Raw genomic sequence first — 18484 nt, 5'->3', positions numbered from 1 at the left:
AGCTTCAGCATGCAGGCTGATTTTCATATCAGGTAAACAGTTGAATGGAGATGTGCCAATTTGCGGTAGCGCTCGAGCCAAGAAGCCCTGAAACAATGAACTTATAGTATGGCCACTAGCTGCTGCATGGTAGTGGAACTAGTGGGAACCTCAAACCCACTCCACATAGACAACAAAAAACAAAAGGGGTTCAGTTCCAATTGTTGATTGCGCTGCTACATCCAGAATTTGAAGAGTTCTATTAATATACACGAGAATTAGAGTCCATAAATCAGCTGACATCATACAAGTGTTTTTCCAAATACTTCTTCTATTGAAGTTTTTCTGTCAAAAGTTGCCAGAGTGATATGCCAACACATGTTTTGACCTTCAGCGGTCTTTCTCAAGGAAAAACATCCAATGCTCCAGCCACTTATTAAAAAGGCGCTTCCTGCACTGTGCTGAAGTAATAAAATCGGAAATTAAGACAAAATTATATGGGAAACTCTATATATGAATTCTGAAATTTCAAAGTGGTGTTGCGAACAGGCATAGGACCGACAGACCGGCCAGCACCGGGCTCCACCATTACCTTACCGATAGTTATGGTAAGCCTCTGGTCTTTTCTTCTCTTTATGTTGCTCCAACGATGATGTGGTCCTGAATGCGTATACTCATTCCGTTTCGGGCTCTTTTGGTAATGTATTGATTTGCATACTGTTTTTTAAATATGTTTGATGTGACCCCGGCATCTATTCCCTTGTACACATATGGATTGGTACCAATATATTGACTGGACTTTTGTGTTTTATGAATGTTGTACATGATGTTTTTTTACTTTATTTGCTGTGAATGATAAAACAAAGTTTTGCCTTGAGGAAGACTGCTGAAGGTCGAAACACGTGTTGGCATATCACTCTGGCAACTTTTGACAGAAAAACTTCAATACAAGAAGTATTTGGAAAAACACTTGTGTGATGTCAGCTGATTTATGGACTCTAATTCTCATGTATATTAATAAAACTCTTCAAATGTTGGATCTAGCAGCGCAATCAACAAGTGGAACTGAACCCCTTTTGTTTTTTGATATTCATATCAAGCACAAAATACAGGTAAACAAGCACAGACTCCAGACTCAATCACAGATTGATATCACTAGCATACTGCACATCCAATCTGGTACTGCTTACATCACAAAACACTAAACCAACACTTACAAGTAAGTACATGGACATTTTTGTAGACATTTTTGATCAAAAGTTATCTTTGACAGTAAGTTGTTTATTTTTAATACAAAATAAATAAACATATATTGCATAATTTAAAAGAACCAGTATATATATTTCTGAAAGCAAAAACCTAGTAAAATAACTTTTTAGAAACATTAATATATAGCAGCCACCATTTTGGGTGCCAAATTCAGCAGACAATACAAATGCAAGGAAAGAGTGCAAAAGGGGTGTGGTTTCGGGTGGGAATGGGTGGAAAATCATATAGATTTCACTTACAAATGGCATTAAATGGGTGGACACATAGCCAAACACCACTAACAGCCTATGTACCCATCCTCGTATGTCATCTCCATTGAAAAGCATTACAGACCCTCATTCAAAGCTCCAATTTGAAGCTCTTATTTTAATGACAATTATTTCAGCTTAAAGATAGTTCTTTCAGTGCCACACTGGGGAAACAGAAAGGGAACATTGGCCCCTTTCTATTCGCAGGGTGGGCAGTGAGCCGATGCGAAGAGAAGCCAGGGCAAAATGCAGCAAGGAGCCAGTCTGTGTGTTAATAGTATGTTGGGGGTAGGAGGTGTAGAAGGAGCATCTTTCAAGGTGTCAAGTGGACTATAGGGCCCAGGGGGAAATGGGGCACCAGCTAACGAAAAGAACATGGTGGCTTGGGAATTGGCACAGGAGGATGGAAACAAAAGCAGGTTTATCCCAAAAGACATAGGGCCTCATTACGAGGTTGCTGGTAGAACCCACCGGTAGCCGGCAGGTTACCAGCAACTCTGTAATACTGTTACCACAGCCTGACATGCTGGTGCTAGTGGGATATCACAAATGGCGGATGTACAGTAAATCCCCATTCCCATGGAGTCCAATAGGACTCCATGGGAATGGCGACAGCGAAGCACCAGCACCGTTGTCAACGGTGTCAGTGCTTCAGTCAAAAACATGCCGGTAGGGGCTTGAACTCCCAGCAGGTCAGGCCTGTCAGTAGTTCAGTGCCTCTACTGGCATACTTATAGTAGCTACCGGTACCTTTATTTCCAGACCGCCAAACTTGTAATAAGGGGCTAATATTCTGAATTCCTCACCTACTGTTTGGCTCAGGCCACTCGTCCGGGTTCTAATATGTTATATTATTACTGTCAATATTTGATTACATATGTGTGATTGGTTGACTAGACTGCATCTTATTAATGTCACTCAATAACAGTTAAACCCAAGGCAGCATGTTAACAACTGCCTTGTGAATTAAGCAAAGTATTTTTAACACAACCACTTGCATCTTTTTTATGTGGGCCTGTTTTGCGATTTTGGTGAGAGAGAGGTCAGCCAGTGAGTACAAAGGATTAGGCATACTGTGGGATGTTTTTCAACCCACTAATCCAGGCCCTGCAGCATTACCGTGCACTGCTTGCATCAGGAACATCAAAATGGCAGCTGGACAGCATTATGCATGCTAAAATCACCCAGAAGTGCGCAGGAAAAATCAGAAAAATAGGCCGCAATGCACTTTTGCCTATGTCAATGGTAACACAGGAGACCACTGCCAAAAGCCATCATTTGGCTTCCCACAGAGCAAAATGATTGCAAAAGAAACAAGGAGCTGTGTGGAAATCCGTTTTTCTTGGTTGTCAAATTTGCAAAAATCATGGCTCACAAACCACCCAAAAGATCCAACCTCCTTGTTGGGTGTTGAACATCATTCTACTTCAAGAATCCACATAAATATAATGTCAGCAGAAGTATATTTTATCAGAACAAAATCCACCTTTAAGATGCTTGCTGGAAAGAAATATGTCAAAAATGGGTGCAATACCGTTACTCGCCTCTGTCAGACGCTGGCAATCTCTAAACCTGTCAGGTGAAACTTATGTCTCAAAAGCTAAATATGCCAAATAAGGGACTTCCATAAAATGCAATATAAGGTGCCACACATTGATTTTCATGTTGAAAAAGACTGGAATTGAAGATATGTTTGCTTATTTTTAAATTTGTAACTTACATTTTTCACAAGGAACAATGTCACAATGTACTGTAGGTAAGCTGATTCAGCTAAACTTCAAAGAGGTTTTCCCCCACTGAGAAAACACCATCTTGTTCCTTCCCGCCAAAAGGAGAGGAACTCTCAGCTGGATGCTAATGAGAAGGGGAGGAGACTGGCTCTGCTGCTCTGGGAATGAGACAATGGGTTTCTTGAACTGAAAAGAAAATGCTAATTTGGGTGTGACAGAAACCAAGCCCAGGCAGGAACAAGCTCTTGTTACTCTCTGGCTCAGCCAAGCCTTGGAGGCGGGCCAGACTGAAAATGTGGATTTGAAACTGGAGTAAATATATGTTTAAGAAAAAGACTTATAACAAATTGTACTGAACTGGTAAAAATATGGAATTTAGAGGTTATGAAAATGAAAAGGTCGCTCACAGTTTAAAACTAATCTGTAATCGGTGCGATGTTCTGAGACTGTCCACGAAAATGTTTATATTGTAACCATTGTGATTATGCTATGAAGATGAAAATGTACAGAAGTATGCCCAGATGGTATGTGCATGTATGTGTAAAAAATTGTACAGATCCGAAAATGTGTAACCAAACAAAAGCGCGAAAAACTGTCATTTGTAAACCAAAACTCGTAGGAATATGAGGCTTGGACAGAAACGTACCTTAGTCAATCGGTCATGTAAATATGTATTATTAACAAGTTGTGCATATTGGAAATATGTTTTTTGGGACAAATAGATTTCCTGGGTAAGAACAAAGGGGAGGTTCTTCCCTAGATTTTAAATGGCAGTATCACTATGACACATCATGACACTCTGTTCCTTCTCCAATCAGAAGAGGGGGAATTCTCTGATCTATCAGATCCTTAGAGGGTTGGGCATAGTATGATCAGCCTCCCACCCCTTTGGAAGATGGATAAATAGAGACTGTTGAGGACCCTGTGAGACAGACATTCACTCATCACTGATCTACCAGCGAAGCGCTCTGCAGGAAGAATCCAGACTCCAGACTCCAGAACCAGACTCCAGAACCCTGAAGCAGAGGCCAACCCAAAAAGCTGAACCCTTTTCAGCAGGCCTTTAAAAATCTTGCAGCCTGATTTTAACCCCTAAACTTCCACGGGCCTAACCAATTTAATAGCCTGGTTGTGCTGTGTCGGCTGCCTCTAGCCAAGAACCCTTGTTAGAACCCAAGATCTAGATCAGTCCAGCAGAGCTGTAACCCAGAACCCGTAAGATCCAGTCCAAGAGGCCGTGCAGACCAGAGTGCCTTGCTGAGAGCAGAACCCAGCGCCTAATACCTGTCCGGTGGCAAGCGAATTCCAGCCAAACCTTTGACCAGATCTTTGACGGGCCCATTCCATTCCAAAGCCATAGTAGTGAGTATTTAGTATAGAACTGTCCATAGTCATCTCTTACTTTAAAGTAATCCCATTCAATCCATTTCCACCTATCCAGAACAGCATTTTAGAATCTTGTGTCCATCCTGAATCCTTCTCATTATATAGTCTTGTGATAACAGTAGCGATAAATTATCTTTGCGCTAAATATATTTTCTGAAGAAAGTCAAATGTCCTGGCGGACAAAAGTCGGAGCGGAGGCGCCGCTGCTCTGGTGGCTGGCTGTTGGGTATCTTGCATCTTCATAGCCCCTTAGTATAAGCCTATCCTTGTTGGTAAATCTTCAAAAGTGCAATCCCATTTGTAAAATCTTGACCCTTTTTTGAGAAAAATCGACCTTCACTAAAACCTCTGTAACTTTTGAACCGTACGTCCTAGAAACAAAATGTAAATGCCATTTTGAAGCTCCTCAGCTTTCAAACGGACACAAAACATACCTTATAATTTTTCCGTAATCGCATTTCTCGCGCACTAAAATGTTTGCCGCAATTTTGCATTTGCCTCAATTTCACTCCATATAAAAATAGCTATCTCTTGTAGTCAACTTCTGAATTTCGTTTTCAATCTAATAATCATTCAACAATCATTGCTAGTTTACCTGAACCAATCCAAAGCCACTCTCACTATTTCTGAATCCTATTTAGTGAATTAAAATCATTTTTAGCATGTTCCCCTTCATTTCAAACCACAATTCACATCACTTGACCTGTTTAAAATCATTACTGGTCTCTCTAATCTTGCTGGGGGGAATCGGGATTGAAACTGCAATTGTTGATTCTTATTCCTGAAACCTCTGTGCCCCCATTCCATCTCTTCATATTGCATATTGGGGGAGTGAGCAGTAACGGGGGAAAGAGTGATCACATTGTCTTTGATTGAAGTCATATCAAGTTTTATTTCTGTGTTGCATTCTTTCCTATCACTGCATTTCCTTGAACCCATACAAAGTTATTCTCTGATACATTCCTCTTCTTATTCCTACTCCTAATTGATTAAAGAGATTGTTGATATTGTCATATTACCCATTGCGGATCATTGTAGAAATATTCATAAGGGTGTTATTCAGATATCGTTCATATTCATAAAAGTTTGATATATATATTGTTCAATTCTTCAAATAAATCTTTTAACTTTGCAAAACAAACCTATTTCTTGGTTCAGTGAGACCGGGGGGATTCAAAGAGAGAGGCATTATACAAGGGTACATTATCCAGAAATAAAAAACCTTTTGACATAAAAATATATAAATAAGGGTTTCCATTGGGCATCCATACTAGGCATTGACTTAGTTGGAGTGCTGGGTTGAAACCACTTACAATACTTCCTTAAAAGAAGAAACTGAGAATGGCTAAGACTAGAGGTTGAAATAAAAGATTGCATTGTTTCTGATATTGGACATTTCTGGCTCCTCTCATATAAACTGTCTTGTGGCCTGTGTGAGATATGTTTTGATTTATAATTTGAGATATGATTCTGAGTCAACTATATTTGGTGGGTAAATTTCACACAGAAGCCCATTATCCATATATGCAATAGGCAAATGGGACATTATCAGGTAAATAAAGTGTTTCTAGTGACACTTTAAAATGAGTGAAATTAGTAAGTAGGGAAATACATCCATTTGCGTGTATTGAAGTCTACCTCTCTGTCTGTTCCTTTATTGCTTAAATGTAGTTACACAATGTTATTTGACTTCATATTGTATACAGTGTATTCATGGGTGGGCATTCTGCAGCTCTGACATTCACATCGAATGATCAGACTCCTTAACAGCCCGGTTAGCTCTTTGCTTAACTTGTTCCCGCTCCATGTACTCGCTCTAGTTCCTTATGACGACCGAAATCGGATGACCTGGTGACTGAGTGGGACATGAGTCAAAAACTGCTCCTCCCACCATATCGTACCACACAATACCATACCACCATAACATACTGTACAATATATGCCGTACGGTATCCTACCCTACCATGACATGCCATACCATACAATACCTTGCCAATTCAAACTCTAAAATGAAGACCACGCTGCATGTCTCTGCGAGCAGCGAGTGCAGGCAGCAGAGCATAGATGATATGACAATGTCTTCTAAAATGCATTTCATGACACTATTGTTAATGTTGGCTATTAGGTATGACTTAAAAAAACACCTACAAGTCAAAACTATTGCATTGGAGTACAACTAGAAAGGAGATGGCATGTGTGTGTGTGTTTTTGGGTTATTTATCCACCCATTCATTATAATGTATCCACCCATTCTACTGCCTATTTGCACCTACTTGCCTGCACACCGTATTTTTAGCTACCAATGTGATTTTGAATCTAGGTGACCTCTATTGCCTATTTGCACCTACTTGCCTGTACACTGTATTTTTAGCTACCAATGTGATTTTGAATCTAGGTGACCCCTGCTGCCTATTTGCACCTACTTGCCTGCACTCTGTATTTTTAGCTACTAATGTGATTTTGAACCTAGGTGACCCTACTGCCCACTTATCTTCACATTGTATTAAGACTGTGGAACCTAGCTCATGCATCTTATCTGATGTGGAACTTGGCCCTCTTGTGCATTAAACTTGTTAGTGAGTATTGTGCGAACCCTAATGACTGTAACCCTAGCTAGTGACCTTTACACCCGCTTGATGCCCCTCTACTATCTCAACACTGGTACATTGTTACCGGGCCTACCCTCCCAAAGGCTCTTGCTTTCCTTACTGAGTGTACCCCTCTTACTGTGGGCATCTACCGGGGTGCTATACCTATCATCAGCCAGCCTAGCTATACCTAGTGCTTTATGCACTGGAACCATGGCCCCTACCTACAAACTTTCAGACACCTACCAGAGCACTGAGCCACATCATCCTAATATCTAACTCAAAGCCCCTGCCTTATGGCTCCACCACTTCACCAAAAAACCTACTCCTAACCAACCATGCAATACCTTTCTTAGAAACAAAAGGTTCTAGATTTATGGGTACAAAGGGACACCCTCCATACCCAAGCGCATACTCGAAACCACTGATGCCTAGCTTGACCTCCCAGTCCCCTTACTCACCCACTCCTCAGTGCCCCCAGACTAACCTTGCATCACCAAGTAACGTTGGTCTGATCAAGGCGGCTCTTGTCAATGCAAGGTCCCTAGCAGCTCATGCTCTGGACATTGCTGATCTCATTAAGACCCAGGAGCTCGACTTCATTGCCATTACTGAGACTTGGCTAAACCCTGCCTCGGGCCCGGCACTCTCCTTGGCTATCCCCCCAGAGTTTTCCATTACTAGGTGTGACCGCACCTCTAGATGCGATGGAATTGCATTCATCCATAAAAATGCATTAGGGCTCAGTACCCTACCGACCTCTAACCTGGAATCTGCTGAGCTACTCTCGGTCAAACTTCCTCTAATGGCCAACCAAACGGCCACCATTCATCTAATCTACAGACTCCCTGGTCCCCCTACAACATTTGTAGACGACATCACCTCCTTAGTACTCGACAAAGCGAAAACAAACTCTCAAACTATCATCCTTGGGGACCTCAACCTAGGCTATCTAGACCCAAATGACCCTGTGGCACTTGACTTTGCCAACACCCTTACTGATCTAGGCTTTTCACACCATATACAAGAACCTACCCACATCAAAGGGCAGTCTTTAGATTGGCTAAGCGACACCAACTGCAACATAAGCATACTCTCTAATTCACCTTGGGCCTGGTCTGATCACCACATCATCACCTTCAACATTGAAGCAGCTCCTCTTCCCACGCCTCCCGTCGCTCCAGCTATCCCTACCAGAAATAAAAAGAACATAACCACTGAAAAGTTACTCCCTTCCTACCCTTAATAATGCCACTGACTCTTGCGCAGACCCTACCATCCAAGCTGACACATATAACCAGACTGTGCTTTCAGCCATAAACTCCATCGCCCAGCTCAAACTTAGGAGACCCAAACAACATGCACACCTCAACTCGTGGTTCATACCACATCTCAGAGTGCTACGGAAAGAGAAACGCAGCGCGGAGTCACGCTGGAAAAGTCACCCTTCTGATGCCCACAAGGATAGACTTTTCTTAGCCACCCTCAACTTTAAAGAGGGTATACTCCAGGCGAAAAAAGAATCTTACAATAAACGCATCATGTCAGCCCAATCTAATACTAAGGAATTATTCAAAATTCTTAAGGAACTTGAGACACCTGCAGCCCCCCCCTGACTCTTGCGCCAAAGACAGTAACTGGTGCACTAATATACAAACAGAACTCCTGGGCAAAATTGCCACCCTCCAAACGAAAATTAGAGACAAACAAAAATCCCTACAATCAAACCAACCTCTGACCGCTTTGACATATAGTACCTACCAAGCCAACCTGACCTATAAACCATTTTCCTTCTCCCCTCTTACCACTCTTGAAGTAGAAGGAATCATAAATAACCTCAAGCCTTCCAACTTCCAAGGTGGCCCTTGCCCGGCGCCTATTATCAAGGAAGTCTCACATGACCTTGCCCCCTTTATCACAGCCTTCATAAATGCCTCCTTCAAAACGGGTATTGTCCCTGACAACCTCAAGGACGCCTGGGTGATCCCACTACTCAAAAAAACAACCCTCGACCCCAACATCCCAACTAACTTTAGACCAATCACGACGGTCCCGTTCCTGCTCAAGATCCTTGATCGTGCAGCCTACCTGCAGATCCAAGACTACCTTGAATCCAACAATCTCCTGGGGCTAAAACAATCAGGCTTCCACCCCAAACATGGTACTGAAGCAGCTCTGATTGATCTGAAAACCCATATGGAGACTCTAAAGGACAATGGGAAGCTAGCGCTACTCCTTCTCCTTGATCTCTCCACGGCATTCGATTTGGTTAACCACCAAATACTTTGCCAGCATCTTAAATCGGCGGCCCACTTTTCAGACTTCGCTAATGTCTGGATTCACTCATTCCTTAGTAACAGGTCCATGCGGGTCTTCTCACCCACAGCGTCGGCAGACCCCTCGCCCATTCACTGTGGAGTTCCTCAAGGCTCATGTGTATCGCCCACGCTTTACAATGTGTTTACCAAACCCCTGTTCGATGTGCTCAACTATCTGGGTGTCTCCTACACCAACTACGCGGATGACACCCAGATACTCATTCTCATCACTGGTGACTATACAGCCGACAGCAAATCCTTGAACAATGTCTATCTGGTCATTCAGGCCTGGATGGCGCAACATGAACTTTGCCTCAACGATGACAAGACAGAGCTCCTTTTACTAGGATCTTCCCAGCGTCTTAACAAACTTGACCAAGTCTACAAGTCTTTCATCATTGATGTTAATGACATTAAGGTTTCCAAATACACCAAAACTCTAGGTGTCTATCTGGGCTCCACTCTCTCCCTAAACAGACAAACTAATGCAGTAAGGTCGGCATCGGCCTATACATGCAAACTCATCACCGCCTGCAGACCCTTTCTGAACCCTCATAACTGTATCACACTCGCAAGAACACTCATTATGTCCAAAATCGATTACTGCAGCTCCCTCTATTTAGGGACCAGCCAGTCTAACCTCAATGAACTGCAAACTATCCAGAACAATGTCATTAGGGTAGCTCTTAATATCCCCAGACGATCACACATCTCCAACGTCAGATCTGATCTACGCATGCTTCCGGTAAAGCAAAGAATTGCTTTGAAAACTCTAGCATTGACCCACAAATGTCTGGACAATAATGCCCCACCTTACCTCTCCTCTCGCCTTACACTCCACACTCCCTCACGACCTACCAGATCAGCTCAAACTCACAGCCTAATCCTGGCCAGATTTAAACTCCAAAAAGTGGGTGTTAGCAGCTTCCCTGTCCTAGCCTCAAAACTCTGGAATACACTGCCTATTTCCATCAGAACCGAGCCGTTATTCCTAACTTTTAAGAATAATACCAAATCCTGGCTGTTCACGCAGGTTCTATGAGGCTCCTCTCACCTAAGTTCTGCTACCATTCTGTAATTTATGCCAATGATGTATATATGTATTTTCTTGTATTTTGTATTGTAACCTGAAAATTCGTAACTTGCATTTCTTGTATTTATTGTAACTTGCATCTAAGAATATGCGCCCGGTTGCCCTTGGCCCTGGCTGCGCTTTATAAATAAACTAAACTTCAAACTTCAAATTGCATTGGTAGTGCCTATGACCATTTTCACCTACCACCGACCTCTTCCCACCCAAAACACTTCCTCCTGGGATCTCTTTGAGTAAATTCTATTAAACAGTAAGATCAAATGTTGGTCTGCCAGTGCTATTTCTAAGGAGCGTGCTGAGAGTTAAATGCCTCATTACAGCTGTAAATGTGCTACTGGTGCAATACAAAGGTCTTAACTAAGTTTGCTTTCAGCCGCTTGATTTATGTATTTTACTTGCCTTCAAGGTTTGGTAAAAGCAAGCATTGTCAAAGCCAACAGTTTTAACTTGTGTAACGATATTAGGCATTTGCCAGGTACTGCTATCTTGTGACTGGGTAATCATGTCTTTTTCCAGCTGCTGCCATCTTATGGCCAGTTTTGTACCACTATGGCAGTGCCTGGCAAACACCTATCCCATCCCTACACAAAAGCCCAAACTGTTGGCAATGCTGGTTATATACATTCCTTGTCTGAGAGGGTTGGTGCTTTGGTTATCTGTTTAACTGGCCATTGAAAGGTTTCACTCACTTGCAGGGTCTGTTCACTAATTCAGTGACTCTTCACGCTGCTATTATATGACTGCAGTGATGCCAACATGCAAGGGGGCCTGTTGCAGTGTAATGTCCATGTATGTTTTCAACGCTGATCCTATGTGAATGGTGTATTTATCTATTAGCACAGTCAATATTGTCTTACTTAGTTAAACAGCTCAAGTGATAGGAATCCGAAGAAATAATCGACTATAAAATAACAAGAAATTACCACATTTTTTCTACAGACCAATTGCGAATTGTGGGGACATTTTTGTATAATATGGGTGTGGGGTAAGGCTAATAGTTAAGGTAAGGGGCTGGGGATTGGTGGGTCTCCCCCGTATTAAGTAAAACAAACAAATCGGTCATTTCTCCCATTTGTTTATTTCTCGGTAACCCCAAGTGATACAGGGCCTGATTCATTGAATTTTTAGTGTGGTGCAAAGTGACTTTGCACTGCCACCAAACACCCTCATTCCCGGAGCAGTGCACAGTGTTTCTGCAGTGCAAAGTGTGAGACAAGCATGGTATCAAGAGAGACACAGACACAATTGCAACAGTTTGAAAACCTGTATTTAAACTTGTCAGGATGGGTGAAATGCCTAAATGCCCCTATCGTTATAATGTGATTTCCCTGTCTAAATAAGCTAAGGAATGCCTAAGTTAGTAAGCTCAAACCTGTGCTTGCCCTCACAACTAATACTAAAACTATAGTGAAGGGATGGCTCAACTTAAATGTAGTAAACATGAAGTTTGGAGCAATCCCCGGCTCCCTCCCCCAAGTCGGAAAACAGTTATTTTCACAAGTTCTAGCCAGACTTATACCTTCTGCTGGCTCAGCCTCTGCTTCCAATCCATATGGACTTTTAATAATTAAGTTCAGTTCAACACACAATTTCACAGGAAGTTCAGGGTTCTCCTCCCCAAACAACAGACACCAGTTCATGAAAAGCCATAGCTGGTTAAAGTTCACAACTCATAAAGTTCACAAAAATCAGTACTGGAGTATGTACATCAAACTCAGGGTTCCCTTCCCCAAGTTTAACAAAGTTCTCCTACACAGCACAGCACTCACAGGTTCTTCTCACCTGATGGTTCTTTCAATGGAGCCCCGCCTTTTGTTGTGGTGCAGTTGCAGACTGCACTGTCCACCCATTACAGGTCGCACAACGAGTGGCTCTTTTATGCTTTTCACAGTGTCGGGCCTTAGGACTTTCCTCAATGTGCTAGGGCTTCCAGGTATAGGCACAGTTTTAGACCATATGGTCCACCCATTGAAGGTCACACAACCAGTCATCCCAGCTCTGCCCTTAGCTTCCTCTTTCTCTTGGCAGGTCAGTTTACGTTCACGTGTTCTGGGCACTTCTCTGGTCCACTTCTTTCTCTTGACAATTCAGTTCACTTTCACGTATTCTGGGTTCTTCTCTGGCCCCCTCTAATACTTTAGTATTGTCACCTCCTTTCAAGGTTCTGTTTGCATCACTGTTTTCTCCTATGGCTTCTTTCCCTTTGACCCATAATTCTTTTTTGGCTCATGTGCCTAATTCTGGCTTCTTTAATGTTTGTTAAGCACTTTTTGTGCTTTTGCTCCCACTTCGCCAGCTTCCCACAGCTGTTTCTTCCCTTTTCATTCAGCGACCTCAAGAGTTCTATTGTGCTACAGCATTTGTCTTGTTTGTCAATTACCAATTAGGCATTTTGTTGGCTCCTGTTCTTCTATGTCTTTAAGAGTATGCTGTACGTGATCACTCTGCTACTCTGTATCAATGCAGATTAGGTGCGCGTCAGGTTTCCTTCATACTTTGAAACTTAAAGGCGGTATCATATGAGCTCCTGGTGCTCTCGTCCTTCTACGCTGAAGGCAGGGTTCTTCCACCTGCCCATTGGACTTCCCTGGACTGGTGCTTCCAGCCAGGGTAACAAACAGCCTCTAGCCACAAGAAAAGAGACCGCCCACTCATGTGGCTCCCTTTGATCCTTCTCTCCAGCTCCCTGGAGACACAGCTCCCTAGCTACATTAATGCCATCTGCCTTTTCGCACAGACCTCCAGTGATTCGGTGCTCCATTTTCATTGGGACACTCATAGACTGGAATGGCCTTCCCGCTGCTCCTTGTGCTCTCTGTGCTGATGCTTGGACTTCTATAAACCTGTACCCTATTAAGGGTTCTCAGGTGTATCTCCTTTGATTGGCTTGCCTGACCCCAATCAAGCCGATCACTGGGACATGCCTGACCTTTAAACCCTCTAGGCTTCCTCTTCTTTGTCCCACCACCATAATGGTTTCTTTCACAGGTAATCTTCCTCACTCGAAGACGCCTCTTCCTCTTACCAGTACTTTCTATATTGTCAAGGGGTAAGGTACAGTAACAGTAGCCTACAAAGGCACAGGGGGGCAGTATGGATTGTTGTCAGGACCAGAGGAATACCATGTCTCGCCGCTAAATACTCTCATCATCTTCTTAGAACCATGTGGGGTCAAATGGGAGTTGTTGATGTGGGTTTTATAAAACAAAGTGTCTGTCCCTTGTGATTTTTCGTCCCCTTTTCTACTCTCATAACATTTTCTGAGATAGATAGTACACCTTGTTCCCCAGTGTTGTGATCTGCTCCCAATAGTCTACAAACCTGTGGGAGGGAAGTTTATGCAGGGTTAACAATAACCCATGAATGCAGAGGGTAGGTGGGGTAGGCCATCACTATGATGTATAGAATACTGTGTTTCTGCTAGGCCATAAAGACCGCATACGGAAACCAAGGCACAATAACCATATACAACAGTGACACGTCAGACACGACGTTCATTTTCCAAACAAGTCTGGTTTATTTCAAAGTATTCTCAGTCGTCTGACTGGGTCTCAACGCCTCACGACGTGTGTTCCCAGACCTCGTGAGACACGAGAGAGTGAGCAGCGCTCAAGCAGTAATATATATACATTAGCCATAATCTTTCTTAAGGCAATTCGATCCGCCCACATACAAGTCATACAGGCTAGGGTTCAGTGATTGACAATTATGACATTTATGACACGTTATGACAAGTCTTCATTCAGTCTAAACATAGTTATTCTAGCAAAGGGAGCAAACACAGCTTTCTGTTATGGGGAACATGGAGCTCTGGCTCGGCAAGGATATCATGTTCTTAGCAGGGAAACATTCCTTACTACGTTATCTGTGTGTCTCGGTTTGTGAGCTAAGGGTCAGATAGTTCTGAAGCAGAAAATACCACTCTCCGTGAAGGAGAACCGCTAAAAGAATATAATTAATGTTTAACTGCTTTTTACAACAGCGTTTGCAAGACAAGCCAGCACCTAGACTATTGATTAGATGCGGCTTCTGCTCGACTTCAAGGAATTAGTGAGAGATAACAACAATGTATTTCTGCACAGTTTGGCATTCCTCTCTGTGTTAGTATTTCAGCATTCAGACCGTGGCCTAGCACTGTGTGTGAGTTCAAAGCATAGAATACATTTTGCAAAGCGTTTTGACAGAAAGGAAAAAAAGCAAATGGCCGACATTTCACAAAATGGACACTGTTTGGTTACATGTCACGATTCTAGGATTGCGATGTTTGTCACATGATGCAATTGGTTTCTGGCCAACATACAATACATACTATAGGGTTGTTTCTGGTCTAACATTTCGCCCAAAGGCATTCTTCTCCCGACCCCCAAGGACACCCCTTCAGGGGATCCTCCCTCACTTGTCCACCCCCAGGGTCAGGATCCACAGGCGATGGCCCTTTCCTGGCCACCTGGGCAAAGGATCCAAGGGGAGAAAATGTGAGCACGCCCTCAGGTTTCTCACAAAAGTGACTTTGCACTGCAAAAATACACTTTGCACCGCTCTGGGAATCAGGGTGTTTGTTGGTAGTGCAAAGTCACTTTGCACTGCGCTAAAAATTCCATGAATCAGGCCCATAGTGTCTTGCCGTCTCACATTACATTTGACGTTAACCCTAACAAGGTTTTCAGACACGTGCTTTTCAAATATTTATACAAAATATGTTTAAATGCACTTCTTAAAGTTACTAGGCTCTGTTATTAGGAATAGCATATGCACATATGAAAGGAAACCTCCAAAAAGTCCCAAAAAATAAAAAGACTGAATGGGAGATTTGGCCGAATTTCGGCCGTCCGAAAATTCCGAACAGCCGAAAAGTTTGCCCTAATCCCCCATTTGGTGGCAAGGGCTCCAGGGGCTGCAGCCCCCCCCCCCGCATCCATGTTCACTATATTGTGAGTGGGGGTTGCGAATGTGTCCCCTGCAGCCGGTCCCCTAAAAAGTTAAAAAAAAAAGTTAAAAAAAAATAATAATCAAAAAGGAAACGACCCATCGGTGCCGGTTCCCCATCACGGAAGTGAAAGCGAACAGGCGTCGTAGGGACACAGTGAGTCGGCGGCACACAGCGAAGTGTGCTGCTGCAAGGTCAGTAGGGGAGTGGGGGCAAGGGCAAAGGCTGAAATGTTCAGTGGAGAGAAGAGAGAGCGGCACTTAGCCCACCCCAGATAGTAAAGAGCCTTGGGATTTGGCTTGACTCTGACATTAGCTTTTACTCACAAAATATCTTGGTAAGTGGCAAGCTCTAGGCTTTAATACACAGAGTCCCTGTGGTGACAATGGAGGCGGCCATGTCTGTGAGTGTGTTGTCTTGTGCAATGCAGGGATGTATGGGGAGTTAGCATATGACTGAAGAAATAGACTCCTCACATGAAGTGTTGATGCACACATGTTGTTACTCCCCTTCCCATATCTGCACCAGCAGAACGTGGGTGTAATGCCCCGAGAAAGCCCTTGTCTGCTAGCGATATCAGGTGGGCTATTTCCCGCCACATTGTCCTGCCTTTGGAATGAGGCTGTCAGTTGCAAACCCTAAACTCCAGCATAGACTTGTCAAAAGAATGCTTTATTTCATTATATCGGGAGACATTGGGCCTGATTTACAAAGCATTTTTCAATGGGATTGCGCCATTGTTAAATGAAAGCAGGCCCATTAACAATTCTTCATATTTTTTCACATTCCAAACAGGATTTTGAATCTGCATTGTAAATACAATAAGATGTTCTTAGTTCTGTGTACCAGTCAGTATGTCATTTCTCTGATGTGAATTGCACACATGTCCAATGTCATTATACAATGATTAGCAGAAGATGCAGTAGCAGGCAATATCATATAGATATAGCTTCTTTAAGTAGACAGCAGCTCATGCCCGTCCCTTGCCAATTCCTTCCAAATTGTGAACAGTGCTGGGGAGCTTTTTTTACTAATATTTGAACTGCACTGATTGGATAGAAGCCTTGGATGCCTAAATTGAAACCCTGAAGTGCAACCCGCTTGCAATCATGAAGAAAATCAAGAGGGAAGAATGGATAGAGACTCAGGACCTAAAATCGCAGTATAAACTGTCCATAAACTGTCCGATTAAGGAATGTATGTTAAATCAACTCCCTTCTTACCTCCAGTTGTTCGCTTGTCCAAAATAGCACGATCTATTCCTGCGTTTCAGGCTAAACTTGTTTCTAACTCGCGAGGTGTTGGGACACCCGAAACAACTGAGTGTTCTGCCAAACACTGGTCGCTTCTGCAAAAATAGTCTCCAGCAGGAATCTTTATACCTATTGTGATGGTTTGTGAAGCGCTGACAGTTACAAGAAGCAAATATCGCGAGCTGTTACCTCCGACTGCTATCCTGCTAATTTTGATGCAAAGAGGAACTCACTTATACTTGGGGAAGAAAAGACTGTAATATTTGCAGTTTTACCGTTTTGGACTGAAATTTCAACCTCAAAAGACTTTTAGCGATTCTTTTATCTATCATCAGTTCTTTTCTTCTATGGCTTTGGATTTCTTTTTCTCGTTTTCCGTTTTCCTTCTTTTTCTGATTTTTTTCTGATTTTTTTTTCTCTTTCTTTCTTACCAAGCCTAAATTGATAATGTTTTGAAGGGATATGTAATAATGAAAAGTTTGTAATAAACTAAGTCATTTAATTAAAAATTAAAAAAGGATTCTCATGGATTGGGGTATAAAAGTACTGAATTACTCAAGTCCTTCAAAAGGGCCCTGTTTAACACCAGGATTGATGTTTTCTTTTTTATCTTCGCAGAACTCTCCCAAATCATTTTGCCCTACAGACAGAGTGACAGACGTAGATGCTATCTACAGTGTGATCGATGATGCACAGCGTTTTATATATGTATCTGTTATGGATTACCTGCCACTTGTTGTCAGCAAAAATATCACAAGGTGTGTAATGGTTTCAGCATTTGCATGAAGATTAGACCATGTTACACTTTGCATGCCAAAATGCATTTTCGATATCACTCATGCCTTTATCAGGGATAGAAAAAGATGTCTCATTGTCAGATGCTTCAGATGTATTATAAAATAACATGTCATGAAATGTGCAGAGCATACGAAAATAAAGACAACACATAAGTCAAAATGTAGTTACAAGAAGTATAGCCATAGTATTCAGGTGCCACATTATCTCTTTTGGAGTAGCTGGTCTTCTTGTGTGTCTAATATAATGAAATATTCAAATTTTTTGTTTACTTATTCACCTTCAATCACTTTTGAATTTGCACTTCTTGTAACAGAAACTGAATTGTAATAGCTATAATAACTCTGCAAATGATAGGATTGGTTTTAGGATTTCCAAAAAATGTAATAACATCCATACCTCGTCGCACTAAGGCTGGATATGTTCGAAGTATGTATACAAAAACAGCATGCAGAAATGCTTGCAACATAGAATGTGTTGTGCAAACTTTGTGTCTCATTTTTAAGGTATAGTCTCTTTTTAGTTCAACTGAAAAAGTTCTGGAACTGCAGCAAGTCCATTCATTCCCTGTTAGACTTAGGAAATGTCAATTTGTTCCAGGATGTTTTCATTCCAATGGTTCTTTGTCCTTGCCCTTGGTTGCCGATCTGGTCAGCATGTGAAGAACTTCTTCTCTTGCTTCACTGTCAGCGGGTGCCGGAAGGGTCAGATCTTTCCTTTGTAGAGCTTTATGTCATTCAGGTATAGCCAGGCAATACTCCCTTGGATCTTAACAGTGGTGGGGGTGACCCCCTCTAATAGGTATGGTCCTCAAAGCGGGGCTTGTTCCACATTCTAACAAAGCTCTTTACGAGCACTTCATACCCTGCATACAAACTAGGCTGTTTGAATGAGTCAA

The 18484-nt window shown here is 42.5% G+C and overlaps 1 protein-coding gene across 2 annotated transcripts in view; it reads left to right on the top strand.

The window, feature by feature from the left end:
• PLD5 (phospholipase D family member 5) overlaps positions 1-18484 on the top strand; it is a 1748035-nt gene that overhangs the window by 1279786 nt on the left and 449765 nt on the right. For both annotated transcript variants that reach the window (XM_069607944.1, XM_069607945.1), the window contains one exon: positions 17410-17549. In XM_069607944.1, coding sequence (XP_069464045.1) covers positions 17410-17549 — 140 coding nt within the window. The remainder of the gene's footprint in view (positions 1-17409; positions 17550-18484) is intronic.

This window comes from Ambystoma mexicanum, chromosome 4q, assembly GCF_040938575.1.
Source record: "Ambystoma mexicanum isolate Mex_15411 chromosome 4q, UKY_AmexF1_1, whole genome shotgun sequence".
NCBI lineage: Eukaryota > Metazoa > Chordata > Amphibia > Caudata > Ambystomatidae > Ambystoma > Ambystoma mexicanum.
Note: the sequence above shows the minus strand (reverse complement) of the source record. Positions and strands in the feature narration are given on the sequence as shown.